Source organism: Perkinsus marinus, assembly GCF_000006405.1.
Source record: "Perkinsus marinus ATCC 50983 genomic scaffold scf_1104296952312, whole genome shotgun sequence".
NCBI lineage: Eukaryota > Perkinsozoa > Perkinsida > Perkinsidae > Perkinsus > Perkinsus marinus.
The window spans coordinates 123154-141595 of record NW_003208908.1 but is presented as its reverse complement, the minus strand read 5'-3'; the positions used below and the strand labels follow the sequence as shown (position 1 = coordinate 141595).

Genomic DNA, 18442 nt, shown 5'->3' with positions numbered 1-18442 from the left:
GCATTCTGTCTCAGATTGAGATCAACCAAAAGCCGAGAACAGTAACGGTCAGTAGCGACACGTGGCTCGGGTATGTACTTCTGTGTCACTGATATGACGTTGGTGTCGAACCCCATTACTTTGCAGCCTACAGGCTGGATGTACAACTGCTCCCTTATCCAGTTCCTAGAGCAGTTCGACATCTCTGTGAAGAATTCGGAGAAGTGCCAGCCGACCATGAAACGCGTTGACAAGATTATTGACTATCTTACCTACCAGATTTACCGGTACATGAATCGTGGCCTCTTTGAGAGGGATAAGATGATGTTCAAGTTGATGGTGACTATGAAGATAATGGTTGTCGCTGGTAGGCTCACTCAGGGCGATGTTGGGCTCTTCTTGAAAGGTGGCTCGGACCTGGACGTGAAGTCAGAGAGATCGAACCCCAATCGATGGATGGTGGATAAGGTCTGGCTCAACGTCCTGCAGCTGTCGCGGCACTCCTTTGGCAAGGAGCAGCTGCTGTTCTTCCGGGAGCTGCCTGATTTCATTAGTCGAAATGAAGCCGCGTGGAGAGTGTGGTATGATGAGAACGAGCCCGAGAGATGCCCGGTGCCGGACTACGAGGAGCGGCTGAATATGGATAGGAACATTGGGTTCTTCCTTCGAATGTGTCTTGTGAGATGCATCAGAGAGGACAGGACGACTATCGCTGCTGCGCAGTTCATCAATAAACAGCTCGATCCGAAGTACACGGCACCGGTCACAGATAGTATCGACTCGATCTACTGTGAGTCCCAGAACCGTAAACCCGTGTTGTATTTGTTGAGCGCTGGAAGTGATCCCACATCTATGATCGACGACATAGCAAAGAAGAAAAAGAAATTCCCGACGGATAAGGTGTCCATGGGTGAGGGACAAGAGGTTATCGCTTGGGAGAAGATGAAGAATGGCTTCCTAGCTGGGACATGGGTCATCTTACAGAACTGCCACTTGGGTCTGGGCTTCATGAATCAGATGGAAGATATCCTCACACGCACGCCGGAGATTGCTGAGGATTTCCGACTCTGGATCACATGTGAGATCACCAACTTATTCCCTATTGGTTTGCTGCAAATGGCGATCAAAGTCACGCTTGAGCCACCCATGGGGCTGCAAGCTGGTCTGTCTCGTACTTATACGACGATGGTCTCACAGGAGCTCCTAGACAAGATTGATCACGAGAAGTGGCGTTGCCTGGTCTATGTGATGTCCTTTATGCACTCTGTAGTTCAGGAGAGGAGAAAGTTCGGCCCCATAGGTTGGTGTGTGCCATACGAGTTCAATAATTCGGACTTAGAGGCCAGTCTCCTGTTCTTGGAGAAACATCTCTCTACCACGGTTAGTGTGGGTCAGCCTTTGAGTTGGACAACTACCCAGTATATGGTCGCTGAGGTACAGTATGGTGGTAGGATTACTGATGACCTCGATAGAGAGCTATTCAATACCTACGCAGCTAAGTGGTTCTGTGATGAGGTCTTCCAGAAAGCATTCTCCTTCAATAATTACCCTAGTGATCACGAGTACACTATTCCTGAAGGTCTCGAAATTCAGCAGTACCGCGAGCACATTGACAAGGTCCCAGCGGTTGACTCGCCGCTCATCTTCGGACTGCACACCAATGCTGATCTGACTTATAGACAGTTGGAGGCTTCGATGATGCTCACTACTATTCAGGAGACTCTGCCGAAGGAGGGTGGTGGAGGTTCTGGAAAGAGTCGCGATGAAATCGTGAAGGATAAGGCCAACGAAGTGCTCTCCAAGGTTCCTCCTGATTTTGTCGAGGAAATCTTCAGATCGCAGATAACCAAACTGAAGGGGCCACCCAATACTCCTGATAAGGGATTCGCAGCTCCGTTGAACATTTTCCTGTTCCAGGAGCTCCAGAGGATCCAACGAGTGATAGGCATTGTTCGAAATAATCTGCAGTCATTGGTCATGGCTATTGAGGGCACTGTCGTGATGACACCGGATCTGCTCGAGGACTTGAATATGATATTCGACGCACGTTTGCCGAGGAGGTGGACCCATGATCCATCAGGGGCGGAAATAAGCTGGCTCATGCCCACTCTGGGTGCATGGTTCACAGGTTTATTAGATAGAGTGAATCAGCTGGGCACATGGCTCGAGAATGGTAGAGGTGCTATGAAGGGATATTGGCTCACGGGCTTCCTGAACGCCCAAGGGTTCCTCACTGGTATGAGACAGGAAGTGACCCGACAGCACAAGAAGGACCAATGGGCCCTGGATGATGTCGTTACCCATACTGAGGTGCTCTCCTACGACCTGGAGAGAGTCAAGGATGTCCCAGATGAAGGTCAGAATATCTATGGACTGTTCATCGAAGGAGCACGGTGGAATCGCCAAGACGGTCGATTGGACGAGTCCGAACCCAAGAAGCTGTTCACGACTATGCCAGTGATCTATGTGACAGCGGTGACTATGAAGGATAGGAAGGCAAGAGGTGGTGAGTATGGTCCATATGGTCCATATGACTGCGCGGTATACAAGTACCCTAAACGCAATGATCGGTATTTGCTATTCCGCTTGAACCTGAAGACTGATGTGCATCCGAGTCATTGGAAGCTCCGAGGGGTGTGCTTGTTGTGTGCTACTGAATAAGTGTGAATGGTGCCATGACAACATGTGAATGACGTCGTAATGTTAACCTGAAATTGGATGTTCTTGGCTTACGAGTAGTCTACTGCTAATTTGAAGGCGATTTGGGTAAAAATTGGAGATTTTAAGTTTTCTGTTTGTAGTGAGGGATCTTTGATCTGATGAGAGGGAAGCTCCACACAATCTGTCTGCCTCATCGGAGTCGTGTGAATAGCGTAGTTCTGGATTAGACATATCATTCGTATAATTACTATCAATAGATAATGGTATATACTAGATGTAGGTATTAAATAGATAAGGGATATGTGTGATTCGGTAAAGAGCATGGCTTTTGTGAGATTATTTTCCGGAGGTAAACCCATGGCAACCAATAAACGACTGCAACACAACAAGTCTGATGTGACCAGACAATTTAGTCTGAACTGAAAAATACGAATAGAAAATATCCCCCGGTAAGCCCCTAACCCTCTGGGACTCACCTCCCGAAAAAAAACCTCAAATATAAGCTGAGGGCCGGACAAGTATTGACTCGTTTCAGCTGAGCCGTCTTCATAAATTCGAAGCCCGATGATTGAAAAAGGGCAATCTATAGCCCTGATAAGGTGCAAAGGATAGCAAATATGATTGCATTTATGAAACCGTAGACAACAGGCGAATGACTACTGGGCGTTGTGGTGGCAGGAGCAGGTCTCGCAGTCGTACTAGAGGCAGGTGTCGGAGTCACCGTAGAGACTGGTGTCTGAGTGCTGATGGGAGTAGTTGTAGGGAATGGCGGTGTGGTAGGAGCTCTAGTACTCGTAGGAAATGGTGGTGGGGTAGGAGCTCTAGTAGTCGTAGGACATGGTGGTATGGTATGGGCTCCAGTAGTCGTAGGACATGGTGGTGTGGTCGGAGCTATAGGAGTCGTAGGACATGGTGGTGTGGTAGGAGCTATAGGAGTCGTAGGACATGGTGGTGTGGTTACGGAACTGGCCATAGCGCTGGCCACTGCCATCAGACAGAGACTTTGCAGCATGAGAGAGACCATTGCGGGCGGAAAATGCGTCCACGAATGTTGTCGAAACGGTCTGGTACGAGGTCTCAGTAGGCGTCACATTTGACTTGGCGCGCGCCCTCGCGTCGCGACTCGCCAACTTGCGTAGCGCGAACCTATCGCATCGTTCCTTGTAGCTACAAGGGACGGGGAGTAACTCACCCCGGGTCATAGGACAGCCTTACGGGATCTATGACCGGAAAGCATATAAATCAGTGCTCCACCAAACCGGCTAAGCTTAAGAACGCGCAAGGCTTTAGTTCTCAACGACCCTTTGTTGTTGCCGCTCTTATCATCTAGGGTGTAGCGTCGGCTGACTCAAACCCCGGAATAGCTGGTGGCAACTCGGTTTCTCCGCCCAACGAAGATGGGGTCTCAAATAGGTTGCAATGAACGGGGCTGGTCCTGCACGTGTCACAACCGGCGTCACGATATTGCGCGCGTGAAGAACACAAGACCCTCAAGGGAGCCCTTGGAGTGGGGAGTCGACACATAGCCATCTCTACTAGTATCGGCCGGGTTCTACACTGCAAGGGCTGGTTGAACACGAGTGTGTCGATGCTGTCCGTAGGCTTTGGTTAGGGCAGTAGTGGAGATGTATAGGAATCAAAGGCTTCGCCGTTTGATCGTCCCCAATCGGCCAATGCTTTATCTCAAAGGTGGTCGGTATCACGCGAGTCAGAGAAGTTGAATGCTCTTGGAATAGGAAGAGGAGGGAGGAGTGGTGAAACTCTGATAGTGAAGTTATCGGCCACATAGTCTCCACCGGGAACAAATAAGTCTATGGGTCCCTGGACACATCTCTGCTTCCGCTCATTATACTCCATTACACTGCTAAAATGGCGGACCTAAACTCCAACTCAAGATATGATTGCTTTTTAATCAAGAATAGAATCTCCATCTCATCGAGAAATAATAGTAGACAATTGATGGGCGAGCTGAACAACAGCAGCCATCGAGCTCAGAGTAGAGCGGTTTCGTACGAAACAGAGGTTGGTGATTGTATCTCTGCAAACTACAAAACTTACTCCTAGGCAGATTTAACTCCCTATTGGCCTTGCTCTTTAAACAGCTGAATGACTACTCGTCGAATTACGGGCTTGAATGGCGGGAGAGCTCCCGAACGGTGCCTAGAGCAGAAGCGCAAACTTGCGAACGGACGATCAGTCCAAAGAAACTCCGCCCACCCGCATCAAATGGTACACATCCTGGTTAACAATCGCATCGACACAAGGGGGGACCTCCGATGCACCCGCAGCCAGGGCATTCCTTCTTACAATAGTCTGAACAGGTTGGCCCTCCCAGTTCACGGAGCCCGTGGGAGGGTGGTTTAGCATCGGTTGGGAAGATGAAGATAATAGTACATAGGATGACGAAGGCATTACGCATCTTACTGAAGAATAATCCTGAGCGGCGGTATCTAGGTGAGGGAATGAGTTCTGCGGATGAATTCGCCAGCTAATACTTGTTTTTCATAACAGGAGCACTCATTAACCCAACCTTGCGGAGTTTACCTGGAACGTCAATTTTTTTGTGGCGCCCGCACGCACCTGCACGCGCTCACGCTTACCTGCACGCGCTCACGCTTTCCTGCACCACTCCTGTGGACGGATCTAGTCGAAGTCGTGATCGAGTCGTCGATTGATACTATAGGTAGTCGATGCTAGTGACTCTGGCAACACAATCCCAAAGGTAGATGCGGGTGTAAGGTGATACTTAGCTGCGGGCGACAAGGTTGGCAGGGTTGCCAACAGTGATCCTCAAAAGAATCCCTTGAAAGACTCAGAGTCTTAGACTCTGTACGCAATCGATCATTGACGCATGCATACAAAAGCTACGGATGAGGCCCTCGCGCCCGCCCATACTGTTTCTTTGAACAAGCAGGGCCGCACAGGCGGACAACAACAAAAAGGTAGCTGTCGATGGCCGAACGGGGTCGATTCACATATAGCGATCAATCGATACAATGCAGCTAACACTGTTAGCCTAACAGACTGGCCAACAGGAACGGAAAGATCCTCCTACCACACTCCCGCTTACCTGCACGCACTCCCGCTTACCTGCACGCACTCCCGCTTACCTGCACGCACTCCCGCTCACCCGCTAGAACTAGGCTAGTTCTAAGAACTAGCCTAGTTCTTAGCTAGTTGTTCCCAATTAGTTGTTAGCGTTTGTTCCCAATTAGTGGCTAAGCGGTGCAGTGACGATAACGTCGTATGTGCTGTGATTGAGTGTTTGTGAATCAGTGAGCTCATTGTTTTTTGCGGCGCCTGCACGCACCTGCACGCACGCATGTATATTCCGTACCTATCCATCTCGAGTCCATGCTTATCGCTCTGTACTGAGCATTCAACACTATATTGGCATCACGGAGTCTGTAGGATAATCCCAACAGTGCTGCGACCAAAACATGTCCTCGTCCAACGGCACCGACACAATCGCACATGTCATGCACGCATTGCGGTTAGCTTCTTTCACTCACGCCCCTCACTCACGAAGAAATAATCGGGTATGTCCGAGTTTTCGTATTTACAAGCTTCAAGCTGTAAACTCAGAAATCCAGACACATGAGAGAAGGAAAGAATATAGTTCTCTTCCTAACTTGAAAAAGGAAAGATGAACACATTAGATGCAGCCGTACTATTGCTGCGTACATGCAGCCTATTTTCGCCAAGTATGTGCAGACCAACATGATAACATCGACCACTGACTTGACAGTCATACCAGCGTTTAGAGCTGACCAATGAGGTGGTTGGAGCTCAGAATGGATGATTGGAATAATCTTCGTGAATTTAGCCACGCAGGTACGCTTGAACACAACTAAAAAGTATCATGTTTGAAAGGTTTTATAATCAGGAAGTTAACATTAACACTGAGCTGCATAGAATCGTCATCACACTCAGCATGTTGAGTCAGCACGGTAAGCAGACCGTAACGCACATCAACATAGATAGTATAGGTGACGACTGAAGGACCGCATTCAAAAAAAGTGTGCAATCAGAAGAGTAAGAAACGTGAACAAGCTTCAGTGGAGCCAGCGGATCATATCATCACAACTTGTGACGTGATGCCTTCCGAAAGAGAAAATGCACCAGAGAGTGAGAAATTTTCCTGGTATAACAGTCAGTGATTACAAAGAGAGTGCATTAGTAGTGAGAGTGTACATCTTCAGAGTATACTTTATAGAATAGTGGTGAAAGTTAATACGTGAAATAGTAGTAAAGTTAGGATAAAAAATAGCGAATGCCTCAATGGAGATGAAAAGGCGACAACACATGCCTAAGAAATATTGAGAAATAGCAACAGTATATATCAACATGAATCACATCAAAACCGTGGAAGTTATCCCGACCTACTGCGAACACTCGCAGGGCGTATCAGTACCAGAGCATACACTCGGGATCAGCCAATACTTGCAATACGTGCCTGGATGGACAGAGTTGCAGAAATCGTCACATTGAAGCTCCCCACCGCTATGAGGAGTGGTGGTGGATGGAACGAGTGCAGTCTTTGTGCTTGATTCAGTCGTAGAGTGACGTGACGTAGAACCATGAGAAGCCGACGTAGTGCTTTCGAATGGTAATGTTGTCCGATGTGTTGTAGTGAGAACATCGGTAGTACCACCGCACGAACATGGAACATTAGACCCACTGCACACGCTGGGATTTTTGTAATACATGCAATAGCTACCACTGGATATCGAATCGCAGAAATCGTCACACATGAGATCACCACCATTAGTCGTCGTTGTGGCACTCGCAGTGGTAATTGTCGTACTCGTAGTAGTGCTAGGAGTAGTAGTCGTCGTCGTACTCGTAGTAGTGCTAGGAGTAGTAGTCGTCGTCGTACTCGTAGTAGTGCTAGGTGTAGTCGTCGTCGTCGTACTCGTAGTAGTGCTAGGAGTAGTAGTCGTCGTCGTACTCGTAGTAGTGCTAGGTGTAGTCGTCGTCGTACTCGTACTCGTAGTAGTGCTAGGTGTAGTCGTTGTCGTACTCGTACTCGTAGTAGTGCTGGGAGTAGTGGTGGTCGTCGTCGTGGTCGTACTCGTAGTAGTGCTAGGAGTAGTCGTCGTCGTGGTCGTACTCGTAGTAGTGCTAGGAGTAGTCGTCGTCGTGGTCGTACTCGTAGTAGTGCTAGGAGTAGTCGTCGTCGTGGTCGTACTCGTAGTAGTGCTAGGAGTAGTCGTCGTCGTGGTCGTGGTCGTACTCGTACTCGTAGTACTCGTAGTAGTGCTAGGAGTAGTGGTGGTCGCTGTCGTACTCGTAGTAGTGCTGGGAGAAGTCGTCGTCGTCGTACTCGTAGTAGTGGTAGGAGTAGTCGTCGTCGTGGTCGTCGTCGTACTCGTAGTAGTGGTAGGAGTAGTCGTCGTCGTGGTCGTCGTCGTACTCGTAGTAGTGGTAGGAGTAGTCGTCGTCGTGGTCGTCGTCGTACTCGTAGTAGTGGTAGGAGTAGTCGTCGTCGTGGTCGTCGTCGTACTCGTAGTAGTGGTAGGAGTAGTCGTCGTCGTGGTCGTCGTCGTACTCGTAGTAGTGCTAGGAGTAGTCGTCGTCGTGGTCGTCGTCGTACTCGTAGTAGTGCTAGGAGTAGTCGTCGTCGTGGTCGTCGTCGTACTCGTAGTAGTGCTAGGAGTAGTCGTCGTCGTACTCGTCGTCGTACTCGTAGTAGTGCTAGGAATAGTCGTCGTCGTACTCGTCGTCGTACTCGTAGTAGTGGTAGGAGTAGTCGTCGTCGTGGTCGTCGTCGTACTCGTAGTAGTGCTAGGAGTAGTCGTCGTCGTGGTCGTCGTCGTACTCGTAGTAGTGCTAGGAGTAGTCGTCGTCGTGGTCGTCGTCGTACTCGTAGTAGTGCTAGGAGTAGTCGTCGTCGTACTCGTCGTCGTACTCGTAGTAGTGCTAGGAATAGTCGTCGTCGTACTCGTCGTCGTACTCGTAGTAGTGCTAGGAATAGTCGTCGTCGTACTCGTCGTAGTGCTAGGAATAGTCGTCGTCGTACTCGTAGTGGTATGAGCATGAGAGCACCATGTATCATCCCACTCTACAAATCTATTACTTCCTTCAGTGTAATCCCATACGATAAGATCACATGAGAAACCCCTCAGAGCACCAGTGCCGGCGTTTGTAATCTGATTCATACGGGAACCAGCGCCACAACCGCCAACAACAATGTCAGAACGTCCATTCGGTGACTTCACATTTCTTCTGTAGACCGAATCACTACCATCTCTATAGAAGATATACCCGTCCAAAACTTCGATACCAAATTCACCAGTTGGCTTGAAATCGTACTCGAAGTTTCTCGTATTCGATCCAATATTCCAACACACTACGACATTGGATCGGCCACCAGATTGGACAATGTACAGAGTATTGCCAAACTTCCTAATACCAGCAGGCTGATCAAGCTTCTTCGAGCCTTGACCCTTTCCCTTTATAATCACAGTACTATCCCAACCCCAGCTCTTCCTCACGAACATGTAGATCATATTATTCGCAGAGTCACTAGCGTACAAGACCTTCTCTACATCATCATAATACAGGCCACTCCAAGTTCGATGAGAGCCATTATCGACCACTTCCTTAATACCATCACCATTTGTGTTATAAATACCAATCTTGTCATTAACAACCGCAAATATCCCAGACCCGTCGGCTTTAACAGCGATACAGTCAACCTTGTCGTGAATGATATCAGTACGAACCGAACCATCAGCAGTAACCCTCCACAACTCATATCTCCTGGTGCCCAGATCTTTGCCGGATATATACCAGTTACGAGCACCATCGAAGTCATAGTCGATCATATCCACACCATCTTTAGGAAGGAAATCAGGTCCCATTGTAGCACGATCATAGATAACCTCGGCCTCATTATTTCTGCACCACGACGATGACAGCGACGAGGTTTGAGCAGCTCCGAAACTCACTAGTCCACTAATGAGAACTGGAATGATCATAGAATGTACCGCTACCATGGCTTCGAATAAAAGAAAAAGGCTGAAATGATATCACTAGGAATCTAGTACAATCGAATTACGCAGGGATTGAGGTCGACAACTACTCTACTTCGCTCAACTCTCGTTGAACGAGCTAATGGTTATCATGAAGACTAACGATGTCGATGACATCCTAGCGCTAGTATATTCGCAGGGAGACAGGGATCTTAAGCGGATGTTGGATATTGTGACGACGTTGTTGTCTCAGGGCGTTGTTGTCTCACAGATCTAGGAGGAGGTTCCTGATATTTGCGTTGGTTCCGACGTAGTCTGTCTCCCCTCGTGTGCTTGATTCAATGTGCTCGCATCAGGCAGCGTGTGATTGCACTCATCAAAGCTGTTACAGTCAGGGGCTGTGTTGGTGTTAGATGGGCAAATTACTGCTAGTATCTCCAATATCACACAAGGTCGACGCGGTGACCGCACTGGAGTAAATGTGAGAAACTGTGAATGTCAGAAGTAGTGGAGCTAATTGTCAAAGTGTGCGGATGTACTGATATCACTGTGTTCCAAGTGTGCACGAAATCGGCACGTCGTAACTGTGTGCCGATAGTCGATACCGCTCTTGCGAATGCGACGGTGCCATCAGTCTGTTGGATTGTTAGTGTTCATGTCAGACTTTTCCGTGAATGATATCAGACAGTTCTCATTCGGGATAAGTTGAGTATCAATTGTATCAACTTGTTGAAATTTATTGTTGACTCTTGATTGTGGCGTATCATCACTTCGCGTATGTCGATTTCGTAATCTTTGTCATCCGTCGTCGCATTCCACCACAATCGCAACTCTTACAAACACAAAACAGGTCTTCGATGATTCATACAGTTCATTGTCTGGGGAAGCTATCGAAAGCAAGGAACCAGTGAGAAAGTTTAGTAGTCGTATCGAAAAAGAAAAGAACAGTTCAGGTAGAATTCAATTATAGAAGGTGACTTTTCTCCAGATGTCTGAACTTGCGGTACACAGCTACGCCAACGCTGACAATTGCGATCAGACATACAATAGCCAGCCACACTGAACAGAGACATATCCGAGTAATCGGCGACTGTTGGAACTCACGTAGTGTATTGCCCGAGCTTTCCAGCTCATCCTTCATTTTCTGTGCTCTCCGTTCGACCTCTGCCATTGATGACGATCCCGGACTCGCATGCTGTAAAATTGACCATAAAATGAGAGGCGATTTGATACCAAAACTCACAATGTTCGCAAGTCCTTCCTCCAGCATATCAAGATCGCGCTTCCTGCCTCGACTCGAGTCAGCAGCCTGTAGAAGAAATATGTTTGATTCTAGTTTGACAAACGCTGTTGAACATACCTCGCGGGAAATTTCCATCAGTTCCTGCTTCATATTTCGGAATTGCTCGGCCATGTCAACATTTCCACTAACTTCAACATCCCTCTGCAGACGATCCAGGGTCTGCTGTAGAGCTCCAGCCCTTACCTGACGGGGGGAGGTTGGCCCCTTGCGAGCCGCCCCTATCCTTGACTTGCCTGAAGCTCCTTCATTCCTTGTTCGGTTCTCCAACGCATCGGCTCCAGCTCCGTGATGATCTTATACGCAGCCAGCTTCAAGTCAACCAGCGAAGCTACGAGGGCCTCTGGTGAGCCTACCACATGGTGATATACGAATCAGGTCAAGCCTCGTCGAACACTTACTGGCGAGAGCTTTGTCTCTAACAGGATCGGGGTGTGACAAGTCATCATAGGATTCGGTAACGATCTCAGCGTCCTCTCCCCTGAGTGAAGAAGTCCTTATAGTTCACTAGAACAGTGGAAGACTGACTTCTGGCCAGGGTCATAATTGACGACATTGAGACTGTTAAGCGCCACATAGTCGACTAAGTTGATGATCTGCCCGCCAACTGGCGCGACCAGAGACGTAATACCAATGTACCTGACAACAATGCAGTGCATCGCTCATTGGAAAACAGTTCGTTATCCCTACCCATTGGGCCGGATTCGGAAATTAGGATCACTGACTTGATAATTGATCAGTAGTGTCCAGGGATCAGTATCCTGATTTCAACTCATATTAAACTGATACATAACCATTCAAAACACTAACGCACCGAGAAACGTCCCTGCACGACGACCGATTCAGGCTGAACTCTGACCTGGACCGTCAACCTGCGGTTCCTGTAGTCCCAGAATGAGCCATAACCTGCATCAAACTAATCATCTACCCGAGACTGCATAATTCACTCACCAGTTGGGAGATCAACTTGGCGATTGAAGATGAGCGAGCCGTCGTTCATAGCAAGAGAAGCACTCGGCTGTAGATCCATCCGTCCGTCAACAAAACGGTTGTTGGGGAAAAATATTGCCATACCATTGAAGTTACTCTTATAGCCCATCAGGCCCAGACCTGTCCACAATGTAACGAAGACAACCTTTGATGACACCTCGTTCAAAATATTCAACGACGACACTTACCAGCATTTTCGAGAAGAGCCGTGCAGCGATCACTGCAGTGTCGCACGTCACTCGGGTATTGAGTCGTAGGATCATCATAAACGTACCAGAAGGCGAACCCCTGAAATGTGAGGACCTTCCGAACTACACCCGAATGCTGAGGTATGCGTACTTGCTCATGCTTAGGATCCGTTCCATCAGGAGGGTTCTTGAGATCAAGGGTGAAGGTAGCCTCGAAATTATCAGTGCGCAAGGGGGACCTGTGTCACAGTGTGCCAAGGAGCATATCAACATAGCCGTACTTATGCCAGAGAGCAGCAAATCTATCCGCCGTTCTTGGTGTCAGCAGAATATGATCATTCTCGAGGACGCATGTGCCCATGGCATTCCAACGCTTGTTGAAAACTCGTCGGTCCAAAGCCTAGCAGAACCCACAATGCGACCATAAGCAGAGCTAGTCGCAGTCCTACTTGAGTGAAGGAGTGGGACTCAAGCTGGACCTGCCCTGAGACAACTTCTACCAGAAGTAGTAGTAGAAGCAGAGGAGCAGCAGAGAGCTGCTGCAAGCTGATCATACGAACAACAAGAAAATAAACTAAAACTAACCTCAGCTAAAACAACATTGAAAGTACTATAAACTCGGTAGCCGGTACGTCAAGAGCATCCTTACATTCTCCATGTTGCCGCTGGGAGAAGAAAAATTGTACCATAAGGCCCTACTGTGACTGCTGCCAACAAAAATTCCAGAATATGCGTTTCCATGCAATAGGATACTACTAAGCCTCATGAGCCCAGAAGATGTCTCAGGACTCCCTCGAGGGTCTGCTGAAGCTCCTGCGTGGTCCACGACAGAGTACCACAGTGGTCGTCGAATGAGAGCTTCTCAACTAGTGATAATACCATTCCTTCGACGATTCTCAATCGAAGTACAACAAGCTCACGAGCTCCTCACCAACAGCTTCGATCTGCCCATCAGCAACATACCTCTCTGTCGCATTGGTATCCTCCGACTCTAACAAAGGCCGGGCGTGATCCTCGGAACTCAGCCCTATCAAGGCCTCAACGACGACCGCTGTAGTGCGATAACTAATCTCTGGAATAAGCCTTGCGCATTTGCCTCCTGTCTCGAAGGCAAAGCCAAGTGCCTCCCAGCTATAGCCCAGCTGACCAAGGACCCAGTAAATTCCACATTACCCTTCGGAAAAGTAATAATGGCCTCCTCTGCACAATGCAAGTGGTGGATAGAAAACCTCTCGAGACGCTTTTTTCAACCGCCGACCAAAGCACTAATACTCTCCCATAGAGAGCTAGAGTCAAGTCCCATCCTCGTTTTGAGCTCAGGCAAATGGTTTCCTGTCCATGCATGCAGTCAGATAGAAGCTTTTCACTGCACTGCCTCGGGCAACTCATCATTCATCCTCTCGTGCCATCACCTACCACCAAATGCAAGGCGCGAGCGACATTACTGTCACTGTTGGCGACTGACGACTGAGCGTGGTGGCATCCTTGCGAAAAAAAACTGCGCGAAAAATATCGTCATCACTGCCTAACACAACACCCTATATCGTGGATAGGCCTTTAGCGAACTGAAAGGCGAAAAGTTGAGGTGTCGAAAAAGAAACAGATTCAATACATTTTTGCAGAGCTCAAGATCTTGACTGCGCCTACTGTTGTTAAAGCTACGCCACCCACAGACACACTCCTCCTCCTCCCTGTCGTTGACAGCTGCTAGGAGGCAAAATGAATGTACGAGACAGATAGCTTGTCGTGATAGCAGTAGTAGTGATGGTGATGATGACGATGACGTTGAAATCCTCGATACTAGTATCAGCTAATGATAGCGACGCTGATGCTGCTGATGCTGTTGCGGACCTCTGTGCTTCCCTTGCTTCATGTGAGGCAACGACTCGTAGTTTGTAAGGTCGATTGGGAGAACTCCCGACTGAAATAAAGGCACCCTCACAGAGAAGATCCCAAATAACGACTCTGAGCACGGATACTAGAATAAGGAAGACGTTTAAATGTCTACGAGTCTAATCATCCTGCTACTATGAGCTTGATACCTACCTCCATGCCGTTGTTCCACGATACAGCCATTGTTCCTGCCGCTGGGTTCACACTGTCGAGCTGTAAAATTGTCCCGACCGGAGGAGCTCCTGGTCTCATGGACGCTGCCACTACCATCTAAAATGCCACATAACAACAACTGACTCGCCTGACCTATGGTGAACCTACTAGTTCCTGACCACCACGACCCTTCTGCTGCTGCTGTTGCTGGCCTCCTCTGGTGGTGACAGGGAGCATTCTACCTCGCTGGGCTTCAAGCTTAGCCGCCAGCTCACTCATAGCTGAGCGTGGCCGTCTGTTGCAAGATATAGAGACTACTTTCTAACACGACAAGTCACTTACCCTCCCTGAGCTGCCACGTTCGTTGCCTGTTGTTGAGGTTGGGCTTGCTGAGACCTAGGACTGTTGAAAACACTGGTAGGCACCCATCCAGGCTTCTGCTGCTGCTGGGGCTGCTGCTGCTGCTGCCCAGGTCTAAAGAATAACACTCAGATACTCTTCCACCACGAGAACGTACGTGTGAAGATTCAAGGCCCAAGCCCAGAGTCCATCTGCTGACACTGACTTTACCACCATCACATCTCCAGTATCAACACGTAGCTGGTTCGGATCAGTAGGATGCCAGAAGCATCGTGCCACGTGCCTACCCAACATAGTGTCAACAATCAGCTACCATCACCCTTCTTCCTACTGCGTGTTAGGCGCCAATTGAGCGCCTCCACTAACTGCTCCCTGCTGCTGCTGGTCTTGCTTCTGTGCCCCCTGTACTGGTTGCTGCTGCTGTTCAAGCCTAGCCGCCGCCTTGGGAGCAGCTGCGGCCCCTTGAATACCACTAGCTTTACCAGCCACATTGGACGCTGCTGCTCCTGCTGCTGCTGCTGCTGCTGGAGAGCTCTTGGGTACTGCCATGGTACTCATATGTGCTATCATAGACGCAATCGAGGTCACTGTTCGGCAGCGTACCGGATACCTCAGGAAAGTACATAACCATACCACTCCTTTTCGAAATCTCGAATCCTACATAAAAGGTTCGTTACGAGCAATGATCTGATTCGCGCGCTGCTGAGAGGCCGCGTCAGCTCCTGTCTGCAGCATGAGAACATCGACTTTCCTCATACTACCAATCTGAAGATCGCACACGCATCACCACTGAAACAAGCATACAAGCTGTATCACCAAAGCCGCCGAGACACCTCTTAGCAGTGACTCGCAGAATAGGACACCAACGAGCGCATCGCCATTCTCTGCCGCTGCCTTAGCCTTAGTTCGCTCAATAGCGCTTACGAACTGGTCCGAGGTAGCCATAGATTCAGGAGGCACACCAGGACTGCAGAGAGAAAGCCCTCATAGCATTCGGGCATCACAGCTATCCTACCCAAGGTCTCTCTCATCGGCCTTGATCGGGACCAACTGCCACTGGTTGAGGACCTAACAGCGGCAGACAGTGTCACCAATCACCACGCACATTCCTCATACTCTGCCGATTTCTTCAGTGGACATCTGGTCCTCAGCATTCGCACACGTGACCAGATTCTTCAGAGCAACGAGATCCGATATTAAAAACATCTTAGGCGAGGCGTTATCGGGGGAAGACTGCTTCGTTGATGATGCTGCCGCTGCTGCTGGTGCATCGGTTCTCGACGTTTGCGGTTTCGGAATTTCAGGTGCCGGAGCAGGGGTTCGAACCTGGCATCATCATAACGTGAAACGGATACTCCTTTCCCCCCACCTGTGGTGCCTTGGCAGCTGGAGCTTGCATCATTACCGATGCCTTTGGTGCTATAGGCTTGGGCGTTGGCGTCATACCAGCTGGTTTAAATTCAGGAGCATCAGCCCGCATATGGTAAGTGCCTATCATAAGCTTCTTGACGAGGATCTTCTGCCCCTCAAGCTTTTTACTCTGCTGCTGGCCATCCCGAGGTGATGGAGTAGCCGTTGATCCTCCCTGCTTCTTCTGCATAATCTCATAGGACACCAATCGAGGCTTGAGGTCGAACATTGTCTCTACTTCACCCTTGCTCACGAGCTCGTCGATGATGGCGGATTCTGCCAGACCAAGACCTCCCGCATAAGCGCCTACCCGACGTGGACTGTACCTCGCTCAGCTTTCTCAGTAGCAGCCCTATTGCGTTCTATCATCTCCTGTAGTGATAGTTGAATCGGTCGGCCACCACGGACCAGCTCTGTGCCTTCCGGGCATCCAAAGACGTGAAGTCCCTGAGCCCAACAACAGTGCCGCTTGACATGGGAGACTGCCGACCTACCATAGGAGCTCGACTCTGATGGGGTAACATATTATCAACGAAACCCTGGGTCTTGGCATCAGAGACGTCACCGACTTTCAGAAGGAATCGGCCTGAAATGATGGACCAGAACTGAACATGCGAGCACTCATGCCGACAAGACTACTACCAGTGAGAGGCTTCCCTTGGAAGATCTTGCGGAACATGTGAGCCAGCCCTTCTGATAGAAAATTGATGAAGACGTAGCCTGGATGAAAAACACGATGATGATGCTGTAGAGAGAGAGGGCAGTGCCTTTGGTTTTGATGTCCGGTTGGGATGAAGGAGTCCTCTCGTGCGGCATAAAGAGGAAGTCATATGCACCTGAGGGACGATGAAAATCGACTATGTCGCTATAAGTAGCATGGACTCACCTTTGAAGCCCTCTTGATTGATGATAGCTATGAGGTCCAATGAGCCCAAATCATTGGGAACATTCCGTAGCATAACGGTAGTACGTCTAGGAGCTGACGCTGATGAACACAAGCATGCGAGTCAATGAGCCTGATCGTCCACGACCTACGTGCTGTTGTAGGTGTAGCCAATAGCTGTCCTCCGGTCAGTCTCATCTCACCGCCTAGTTGTGAGCCCTTCGTAGTGCCTATCATAAGCAGTAGTGTCGTCAGGTGTAGAGCGAGGAAGAGTACTACCACCGAACATCCTGAACAAAGCATCGGTGCCTCCTGCGTTCGTCGAGTCCATTTGTGAGCCTGTTGCCGTAGTGGCAGAGGCCGATGTAGGTCTTAAGACGTTCTCGAGCGGGTTGGACATGGCAGCAGTCAACAAAACTAATAATAGTAGTAGGAACTAATCCGTACTGCGCCGAGCGATGTAGCTCGAGCGAAGTGCGCGCGGTTCCGAACGATGTAACCCGTGCAAAAACGTTTGTTCTGAAGAGACTCCCCCAGGCGAATTCTTCTCGGTCAGCGGTCGCTCCGAGTGCCTCGCTATGCTGATTCGGCCGTCCTCAAGCGTTTCTTCCTGCAGTAGTCTCTCAAGATGATTGTTTCTGCCTCTCCCCTACAGCTCATGATCTTCCCCCTTAGGCGATCCTATTTCCTCCCAATTCAACATGACTCTCGGTCCTTACAACATCAGCGATATCATCCGTAACCCGTTCCTTATTCTGGTCATCTTGGGCTGTAGTCTGATCCTCATTCTGCTCAGCAAGATGGCCTTGACAGCCCCCCCTGGCCATTACTGGCGAGGAGCCATCATCCCTCAGTTCTTAGGTTGCCTCGACTGCCTAGTACTGTGGTATGTCTTCAGCGGCTCAGACGCCTTCGTGCCCATCGTTTTCGCCGTCCCTGCAAGTGGTCCCATATTTGGCGCTCTATGGGTATGGTGGGACAAGAGGCGTGAGGCCGCTAAAGCCCAGGCTCTGAGGGAAGCTGCTGCTGAGGTTGTTGAGAAAGTTGCCGACGCCTCACCTGTTGCTTCCACTAACTTCGACAGTAACCTGGCCACAATGGAAATCGGTCGCTCCCCTGGCTACCTCGAACCAGCAGTAAACTCTATGATAACCCCAAATGGACGTGAAGGACTTGTGCAAACTGCGCAGCCTCCCTCGTCCTCCTCCCCTACTGCTGTTATCCTCATGCCGAGACTGTCTCTTGGTAGGAGCTTTGAACTTGAAGTTGACGACTTAGAAAGCGGATATGCTACTCCTCGAGATTACAGGGTGAGTCAGCGCTGAACTTTACCTTCTGGACTGATTTATGTAACAGCATCGTCCATGTCAGATACGCACCTTCCCTCCCTTCCTCCCCATCGAAGTGAGGGCTTTTGCCGCTACCGCATGCGGTTAGATGCTTTCAAGGTCGTCGTCGTTGGTTGATTATAGTCTACAGACTTCGTCAAAAAGTCAAGTCTGATAATCGTGTTGTTCAGTACTGGCGTCCATGCCGTTCTTTTTTCTCTATTCATACAAGGCCAGCAAAGGGTGACCACTTTACAGTATTGCCAGCACTGTGGCGCGGTTTCGAGCCGACAGTCTAGCCTTGGTCATCCCTTTTGCCC

The 18442-nt window shown here is 49.4% G+C and overlaps 7 protein-coding genes across 7 annotated transcripts; 3 read left to right on the top strand and 4 right to left on the bottom strand.

The window, feature by feature from the left end:
- Pmar_PMAR003166 (hypothetical protein) lies at positions 1-51 on the top strand (the record flags this gene model as incomplete). Its single annotated transcript, XM_002777055.1, has 1 exon — positions 1-51. A coding segment is annotated over one exon (51 nt), but the record flags the coding sequence as incomplete, so codon positions are not given.
- A 21-nt stretch (positions 52-72) lies between these two features.
- Pmar_PMAR003165 (axonemal dynein gamma heavy chain, putative) lies at positions 73-2640 on the top strand (the record flags this gene model as incomplete). Its single annotated transcript, XM_002777054.1, has 1 exon — positions 73-2640. The coding sequence occupies one exon, from the start codon at positions 73-75 to the stop codon at positions 2638-2640; it is 2568 nt and encodes an 855-aa protein (XP_002777100.1).
- Positions 2641-3297: 657 nt separating this feature from the next.
- Pmar_PMAR003164 (merozoite surface antigen, putative) lies at positions 3298-3617 on the bottom strand (the record flags this gene model as incomplete). Its single annotated transcript, XM_002777053.1, has 1 exon — positions 3298-3617. A coding segment is annotated over one exon (320 nt), but the record flags the coding sequence as incomplete, so codon positions are not given.
- Positions 3618-6490: 2873 nt separating this feature from the next.
- Positions 6491-9641, bottom strand: Pmar_PMAR003162 (hypothetical protein; the record flags this gene model as incomplete). The annotated part of the gene is made up of 2 exons (XM_002777052.1): positions 6491-6636; positions 8720-9641. 2 exons carry the CDS (start codon positions 9639-9641, stop codon positions 6491-6493), a joined length of 1068 nt encoding a protein of 355 aa, XP_002777098.1.
- Positions 9642-11138: 1497 nt separating this feature from the next.
- Pmar_PMAR003161 (lectin-domain protein, putative) lies at positions 11139-12649 on the bottom strand (the record flags this gene model as incomplete). The annotated part of the gene is made up of 10 exons (XM_002777051.1): positions 11139-11269; positions 11319-11398; positions 11446-11556; positions 11608-11678; positions 11732-11823; positions 11869-12027; positions 12096-12195; positions 12247-12334; positions 12377-12495; positions 12545-12649. 10 exons carry the CDS (start codon positions 12647-12649, stop codon positions 11139-11141), a joined length of 1056 nt encoding a protein of 351 aa, XP_002777097.1.
- A 991-nt stretch (positions 12650-13640) lies between these two features.
- On the bottom strand, positions 13641-17213 carry Pmar_PMAR003160 (hypothetical protein). The gene is made up of 19 exons (XM_002777050.1): positions 17074-17213; positions 16947-17024; positions 16798-16896; positions 16679-16747; positions 16554-16631; positions 16406-16497; positions 16238-16358; positions 16041-16187; positions 15871-15992; positions 15618-15827; positions 15517-15569; positions 15318-15468; positions 15163-15266; positions 14833-15111; positions 14659-14784; positions 14484-14615; positions 14310-14436; positions 14142-14258; positions 13641-14016 (listed from the first exon to the last, which is right to left on the bottom strand). Exons 1-19 carry the CDS (start codon positions 17192-17194, stop codon positions 13906-13908), a joined length of 2337 nt encoding a protein of 778 aa, XP_002777096.1. The 5' UTR covers positions 17195-17213; the 3' UTR covers positions 13641-13905.
- Positions 17214-17495: 282 nt separating this feature from the next.
- On the top strand, positions 17496-18231 carry Pmar_PMAR003159 (hypothetical protein; the record flags this gene model as incomplete). The annotated part of the gene is made up of 2 exons (XM_002777049.1): positions 17496-18104; positions 18166-18231. The coding sequence occupies 2 exons, from the start codon at positions 17496-17498 to the stop codon at positions 18229-18231; spliced, it is 675 nt and encodes a 224-aa protein (XP_002777095.1).
- Between the last annotated feature and the right edge of the window lie 211 nt (positions 18232-18442).

What these genes read in the sequence shown, in the direction of transcription:
- Pmar_PMAR003160 (XM_002777050.1), bottom strand. Translation starts at nt 17,194, where the DNA reads ATGTCCAACCCGCTCGAGAACGTCTTAAGACCTACATCGGCCTCTGCC. An exon ending in TACTGAGAAAGCTGAGCGAG is followed by an intron (nt 16,188 to 16,237) that starts GTACAGTCCACG and finishes TTGGTCTGGCAG; the next exon opens with AATCCGCCATCATCGACGAG. An exon ending in AACGTGGCAGCTCAGGGAGG is followed by an intron (nt 14,437 to 14,483) that starts GTAAGTGACTTG and finishes ATCTTGCAACAG; the next exon opens with ACGGCCACGCTCAGCTATGA.